Raw genomic sequence first — 8,117 nt, forward strand, 5'->3', positions numbered from 1 at the left:
CTCCCTGTGTGCCTTGGCAGTACTCAGATATACAAAAAGAACCATCGGTGTATATATTAATTAATAAAGTTACATTAATTATTTATTTTTATTTTTAATTATTAACAATTCATTTAAATAAAATATAAGTATAAGATCTCAAACGATGCAGAAAACATATATGTTAAAAAAAGAAAAGGCTATCCTCTAGGCTAATTTTTGTGGAAAATACGCTTAAAAATCAATGTTGAGAATGTAATATAAGGGAACTCAAATATTTAATGAGCTGTCGGCCCGGGTTCCCGTTATTCGATCGAGCTGTAATTTGACAGGAATTATTTTTTTGTGAATTGGAACCATTTTGAGGTGTCGCGGAAAAAATTCGAATGTTGAAAAAGATGGACCACTCTAGTGTGTACAGATCTTTTATACAGACTTAATTCATGAAATATCAATTAAATAGGCAAAGATAAATCAATGGGTGATTCTGAAGAAGAAAAAGTAAAGAAAACAATACATAAAGCGAAAGTGGAAGATGACGAGTATAAAACAGAAGAACAAACATACTATAGTATTGCTCATACGGTTCATGAGGTTGTCACTGAACAAGCAAGTATCATGGTGAATGGAAAATTGAAAGAATATCAAATTAAGGTATTTATTACTTTTAATATTTTAATTACTTTTTAAATATAATTTTAGTTTTATAATATATTTTAGACATATATAAACTCTATAACTGAACATTTCTCTGTAACTGAAAAACCTTAATAAATGTTTGTAGGGTTTGGAGTGGTTAGTGTCACTATTTAACAATAATCTAAATGGTATTTTGGCAGACGAAATGGGTCTCGGTAAAACAATTCAGACTATTGCTTTAGTAACATATCTTATGGAAAAGAAGAAAGTCAACGGTCCATTTCTCATTATCGTTCCTTTATCGTATGTTTCTTTCCTGTTTTTAAAAATACTGCAAACGATTTATTTAAATGATAATGTTAATATATACTTCTAGAACATTATCAAATTGGGTTCTGGAATTTGAAAAATGGGCACCAAGTGTTGTTGTAGTGTCGTACAAAGGTTCTCCAGCTGGCAGAAGAACGATACAATCTCAGATGCGAGCTACAAAATTTAATGTTCTTTTAACAACTTACGAATATGTTATAAAAGATAAAGGTGTGTTAGCCAAATTGCAGTGGAAATATATGATTATTGATGAAGGACACAGGATGAAAAATCATCATTGCAAACTTACCCAAGTGCTAAATACACATTATTTGGCTCCTCATCGACTATTGTTAACTGGTACACCATTGCAAAATAAATTGCCAGAACTGTGGGCTCTTTTGAATTTCTTGTTACCTTCAATCTTTAAATCCTGCAGTACATTCGAGCAATGGTTCAATGCTCCTTTCGCAACTACTGGCGAAAAGGCAAGTATTTTGCAAACATGTTTTAATAGCTCTATTTAACATTTTTACAATCTTGCTAGGTGGAGCTGAACGAAGAAGAAACTATTTTGATTATTCGTCGTTTGCACAAAGTATTGCGACCTTTCTTATTGAGACGCTTGAAAAAAGAAGTAGAATCGCAATTACCTGATAAAGTGGAATATATTATTAAATGCGATATGTCTGGCCTACAGAAAGTTCTTTATAAGTACGTAAATATATCATTAATTTTATCATTTTAAATAAAATTATTAAAAGAAATTAATTTGTATAAGCATAATACATAAACAAAAATTTTCTGTTAGGCATATGCAAAGTAAAGGTGTACTATTGACAGACGGATCGGAAAAAGGAAAGCAAGGAAAAGGCGGTGCCAAAGCTCTTATGAATACAATCGTACAATTGAGAAAACTATGCAATCATCCATTTATGTTTCAAGCTATAGAAGAGAAATACTGCGAACACGTCGGCACGCAAGGTTCCGGTGTTATTACTGGGTATATATCTCGACAGTTTTTGATACACTTTTGTACATGAAACATAAAATATTAAATTTTTATTTGTTATTAGGCCCGATCTATATCGTGCATCTGGAAAATTTGAACTTCTCGATCGTATTCTTCCTAAATTGAAGGCTACAAATCACAGAGTATTACTGTTTTGCCAAATGACTCAATTAATGACAATTATGGAAGATTATTTAAGTTGGCGAGGATTTATGTATTTACGATTGGATGGTACAACGAAAGCAGAAGATAGAGGAGATTTATTAAAGAAATTTAACGATCCCGGTTCAGAATATTTCCTTTTCTTGCTATCCACACGTGCTGGTGGTCTTGGTTTAAATCTCCAAGCTGCTGATACAGTTATCATTTTTGATTCTGATTGGAATCCTCACCAAGTACGATATTAGATTACAATAAATAATTAATACGATATTGAGAACTTGAAATTAATTTACATATATTTACAGGATTTGCAAGCTCAAGACAGAGCACACAGAATCGGACAGAAGAACGAAGTGCGTGTACTCCGATTAATGACTGTTAATTCTGTTGAAGAACGGATATTAGCGGCAGCTAGGTATAAATTAAATATGGATGAGAAAGTTATTCAAGCTGGTATGTTCGATCAGAAGTCCACTGGCTCTGAGCGACAGCAATTTCTTCAGAGTATTTTACACCAAGACGATGCTGACGATGAAGAAGAAAACGAAGTACCCGACGATGAAACTGTAAATCAAATGATTGCTAGAACAGAAGGTGAATTCGAAATATTCCAGAAATTAGATTTAGAACGGCGACGTGAGGAGGCCAAATTAGGTCCAAATCGCAAATCACGACTGCTAGAAGAAGCTGAGTTGCCCGATTGGTTGGTTAAGGATGACGATGAAGTGGAAAGATGGACCTACGAAGAGGATGAAGATAGATTCCTTGGAAGAGGTTCAAGGCAACGTAAAGAAGTTGATTATACAGATAGTTTAACCGAAAAAGAATGGTTGAAGGCAATTGATGATGATGGCGCTGAGTATGAAGAGGAAGAAGAAGATGATAAAAAGAAAAAGAAGACACGGAAACGTAAGAAGAAAGGCGAGGAAGATGACGAGCCTATGCCGAAGAAACGAAGAGGTGCCGGATCTTTGGTCGATCCGAAAATGAAACGGGCTATGAAAAAATTAATCACATTAGTTGTTAATTATACCGACAGTAGCGATGGCCGATTATTGAGTGAACCTTTTATGAAATTACCTTCACGAAGAGAATTACCGGACTACTATGAGATTATTAAGAAACCTTTAACTATTAATAAGTTATTGCAGAAAATCGAAGAGGGCAAAGTAAGTATTTACTACATCCTTTTTTGCTTTCTTTGGATATATATGTCTATAATATTAAATAATATTCAATAATTTTATCTTTTCCAGTATGCTGATTTAGACGAGCTTGAGAAAGATTTCATGCAACTTTGTAAAAACGCTCAAATTTATAACGAAGAAGCATCACTAATTCACGAAGACTCGATAGTGTTACAATCCGTTTTTACAAATGCGCGTCAGCGTCTTGAAGAGGAAGGTAATAATTCCGATGGAGATGATAAAGGTATAAATATTTTGATAATTTGACGTTTTTAGGTATTATCTTCAAAGATACTAAAAAGTTTACGAGTTATGTTTTCATTCATTGTTAATGCCAATATTTCATGAACCTTGCTTCACTTCATCAGAGCGAGAAGCGCACTGATATCTGCGTTTCTCATCCTGATGAAGTGAACAGCAAGGTTCATGAAACGTTGGCATTAACAATGGATGAAAATATGGCGATAACCCGTAAACCTTCTAGTATCTTTGAATATAAATTTTATTATATAATTTTTAATTTATTATATAATTATATAATTATTCAGCGAGTACTAAAATTTGATTTTCTTTTTCTTAAACCTTTTTTTCACGTATTTTTTATTACACAGATGGCGAAGACGGCTCGGATGCGGATTCTAGTGTAAGAATGAAAATTAAACTAAAAGGAAGAAAAGGTGAAGGAAGAGGCGGTCGTAGAAAGAGAGTTACTAAAAAATATATATCTGACGATGATGATGATGCTGATGATAATTAAGAAGCATTATATTGCTTCTTGTAAAAGCAATTGGAAACGTAATTTAAATATTTAATCGAATAATTTCAATTACATCTTAAATAGCAGAATCTTATAAAAGTACAACCAAGAATTGTATGTATGCAACTTGATTATAGCAGTGAAACACTGCTATATTACTGTAAACTTCTAATGTGTTGTTAACTTTTATAATTAGTGAACTTATTGATAAATTGACGAATGTTATCGTAAGTCTATTTAGATATATTGTATCTTGATACTTGATAGGAACAAACATGATGTGTGGTAATTTTTATTTCAGATAAATTTGCGAGTAGTAAACAGCTACATATTGTACAGAAAAAAGATTAGCATTAAGATTTATTTCGGATATTGTTTCAATCTCTCTATTTTTATGAAGTCTGATTGAATATTATATTTGAACTCCAATCGCTAGGTGTTATTTCGAGTTCGCGTTCTTTGGACCATGGCACACAAAAAACTTAAGATAGTAAGACGTAAATGATAAAGAAATTAACATGTTGGATTGGCTACTGTTTACGTTATGGCCTTACTCTTATTGTGATTGGTCAATTCGCTTACTGTTTACATTTTATTGCTTAAGTTTTTTTATGTGTCAAGGCCCTTTATCTCATTATTTGAGAGTAGCGTAGATTTGGATGCGTTACTCTATGCCTCGCCGCAGTATAATATATGTTAGATAACTCTGTAAGTGATCACAGATATACGCAGTATGTAAAGAAATTTTTAGTTTGCTGAAATGTATCATGTAATCCTTTCGCAAACATTCTGCAACATAATTGTGGATACATTGAGAATGTTATTCAATTATTCACAAACCAATAATTTATCATTGGCACTATTATCAAATCAATCTACACTTTAATTTTTAAATCTCTGAGCCCGCATTTAGACGTGCCATTATAAAATTTGACCGCGTAAATATTACGATATAGTATATAATATATATTATATACTATATATATATATATATATATATATACATATATATATATATATATATATATACAGATACTATATATATAATATACGTATGTGTACATATATATATATATTCACATGTTTATTTACATATATTCTGATAATTACTTTTTAAATAAATTAACGAAAGAAAAATTATAAACAGAAATTAAATTTTTTATCTGTTTATGATTTTTTTATATTTAAATTTGATGAACTTAAAAATATTTAATAATTTTTTTATTCAAAAAATCAATCTTACCATAATTTTGTTATGAAACATTTTTTTTTAAATTACATAGTTGCTTTTGGAATAAATTCATTAGCACATAATACATTATTATGTAGATCAGCACCATATCGTATTACTAATTAATACTATCGACAAGTTTTACTATAAGCAATTTAATTTGCTAAATGCAATAGTTTTCTTTTGTTATGTGACTTTAGATTTATCCTCTAAATTCTGTCTGTGGCTAAATTCCTATATACTTTTGGAATTTAAAGTGAGATAGGTATATGTTTGATATTTGGCAAAAAAAGAGAGTTTTAGTGTAGTCTAGTGCAGGAATAAAAAAACGGACATTTTGATTTTCTTATTTCTTATGTTTGTCAGATTTGATTATCATTTATTTCTTTGCGGCAAAATATAATGGCTATTACTTGTCAACCTTAAAAGAGGATCGCGGTGATCGATGCAGCGAATATTCTGTATATAATTGCCACGTGATAATGACTTTAAATATTATACAAGTAAATATGTATCTTTGATATAATATATTCATTTTATTGATGATGAATATATTGTATGATAGTTACAATATGATATATTTATCATAATATATTTATACTAGAATTCAAGTTTTTGATTGTTTACATACGGGTTAAGGTAAGCCATTATAATAACGAATTTCTTCAAGTTTATAGTAACAACAGTAAATGTAATTCTTCTGTATCCAAATGTAACATATAATCGAAAAGTATTCATAAAATATAGTGTACTGAATCAGCTGAATATTAGGTATAAGTAAATAATGCGTGAATAAAGAGTAAGATTGTGAAAAGCGAATAAAATCTTACAAGTTACAATTTCTTTATGTGAATTGAAAATTACTCTTTCTCTAAATAAAAGATTACACTCTTTATATAAGCTCGCTTCTTAATTTGATTTAGTTCAATTAATTGATTTTAATAAATTTTTTTTTTAGATCTTTAAAATAATATTTTTGTTTGCTGAAGACAAAAATTGTATAAATATTACATAAACATATAATTTATAACGAAATTAATTGATTTAATTTATAACAAAATGTCATTTATAATATATTTCAAAAAGAAAAGGAAACAGTGTTTCCAAACGATCACCCACTAATCTAATACTAACGAATTTGTGCGTTCAATGCGGTGATGAAATCTTTCTTGATATATATATAGTTCTTTATCAAATTTTAATATTATGTTTATTATATTTTTTAATAAATAAATACTTAGCTATATATCTATTTACTATTATTAATATTAATATAATAGATATTAAACATATTAACATAATTAATTAAAATAATAACATGTATAATTACATATATTGTTGATACACATATTATTATTTTGATTAATTGTATAATTATATAATAGATAATGTATAATAATAATATAAAATAAATGAAGGCTGCATAAAATAATTAAATTTCAAAAAAAAAAGAAAACACATTAAAACGATGTTTTCAAATCTATTTAAATATTAATTGCACCCAATCGGTTCGACTAATATTATCTTGTTTGTAAAAACGACGACAATATTATCTTGTTTGTAAAAAGAACACATATTTTTCCATCAAAGTTTTATTTCATAATTAATGAAAAACAATATTTATATAACATTGTACTAAATTCTAATTCTCTCACATTTAAAAATTATAAATTCTTAAATAACAGAAGATAGAACATTTTAAAAAATTTTCAGTATCTGATTTTTTCACAGCTTACTAATTTTTAATCTATTAAATATGTAATTAAATCATAAATAAAATTTTTCTTAAAATCTAATTGCTTTGGAGCTCAATTTTGTGAAAAAACCGTTTATCGTCATCTGTATTCTAATAGTATCTATAATCTCGTATTACAGATATTAGTTATTCGATATTTTTGGTAAAGAAAAGTCACACCGATCTCACTGTCTGAAATTTAACTTGAGTTATTTAAGATTTTGTTTGATATACAGAGAGACTCACAATTTAATTAAATGTCAGCCACAGCAAACGAAACCGATATTTTTCTTCCTAAAGAGGAGATATAGTTTACTTTTTTCCACGAGATGAGAATATCATATTGCGCTCTATTGGGTTTGAACGTAAGAAGGAAGAGGGACATTTAAAAAGCGGCGAGACAGTGGCAAGCGTCGTTGCTTGTTGGCCTTTGACCTGACGTGTCTGGCGAGCTAGAACCGTTGCTTGTCGCAAGCGTCGCAGATCCCATGCGCGCCTGTTGGTGGCAATTTCAGTTCTGTTTTGAATTTAGATGGAATTTAAGCAAGCTGTTACGTCCAGTCGCCTTCTCCGCAATATCCTCATTCGCATATTTATTCGTAACATGCATGTGTATATATGTCCATATTTGACAGACACTATTTTTTATAACTCATGAACTAAAGATTTGATGACGAATTTTCTTTTTATAAGGAAATGAATCATTTTTTTTTTATAAGGAGACACTATCGTCAACGTATTGAATGTACATATGTAAGTTTTCGTCCGATTTCTTAAATCAAGTTGACACGACGTGATTTATATATATAATATTTATATAAATGGGTAATTGTGGAAACACTGTATATTACTGTTGCTATTTTTTTTTAAATTTGTTATTTTATGTGATTTTTTACTTTATTTTATTTTATATTTATCATTTTAATTAATTATATTAATATCTAATTATTAATAAAAAATAACAAATAATATGGATATAATATAAATAATAGAGATGTAATAACACATAATTTAAATTATTTATATATATATATATGAAAAAAATCTGTATTATAGAGAGAGAGAGAGAGAGAGAGAGAGAGAGAGAGAGAGAGAGAGAGAGAGAG

The 8,117-nt window shown here is 29.1% G+C and overlaps 1 protein-coding gene across 1 annotated transcript in view; it reads left to right on the forward strand.

Annotated features, from left to right (window-relative positions):
* The window catches only part of LOC105623001 (ATP-dependent helicase brm), a 30,878-nt gene extending 26,833 nt beyond the window's left edge, over nucleotides 1-4,045 (forward strand). Inside the window, exons 9-17 of the mRNA XM_012204404.1 lie at nucleotides 443-633; nucleotides 764-921; nucleotides 995-1,415; nucleotides 1,475-1,641; nucleotides 1,739-1,930; nucleotides 2,004-2,334; nucleotides 2,407-3,270; nucleotides 3,358-3,532; nucleotides 3,900-4,045. Of these exons, the coding sequence (XP_012059794.1) occupies nucleotides 443-633; nucleotides 764-921; nucleotides 995-1,415; nucleotides 1,475-1,641; nucleotides 1,739-1,930; nucleotides 2,004-2,334; nucleotides 2,407-3,270; nucleotides 3,358-3,532; nucleotides 3,900-4,045 (2,645 nt within the window). The remainder of the gene's footprint in view (nucleotides 1-442; nucleotides 634-763; nucleotides 922-994; nucleotides 1,416-1,474; nucleotides 1,642-1,738; nucleotides 1,931-2,003; nucleotides 2,335-2,406; nucleotides 3,271-3,357; nucleotides 3,533-3,899) is intronic.
* The last annotated feature ends 4,072 nt before the right edge of the window (nucleotides 4,046-8,117 follow it).

This window comes from Atta cephalotes (genome assembly GCF_000143395.1).
Source record: "Atta cephalotes unplaced genomic scaffold scaffold00052, whole genome shotgun sequence".
NCBI lineage: Eukaryota > Metazoa > Arthropoda > Insecta > Hymenoptera > Formicidae > Atta > Atta cephalotes.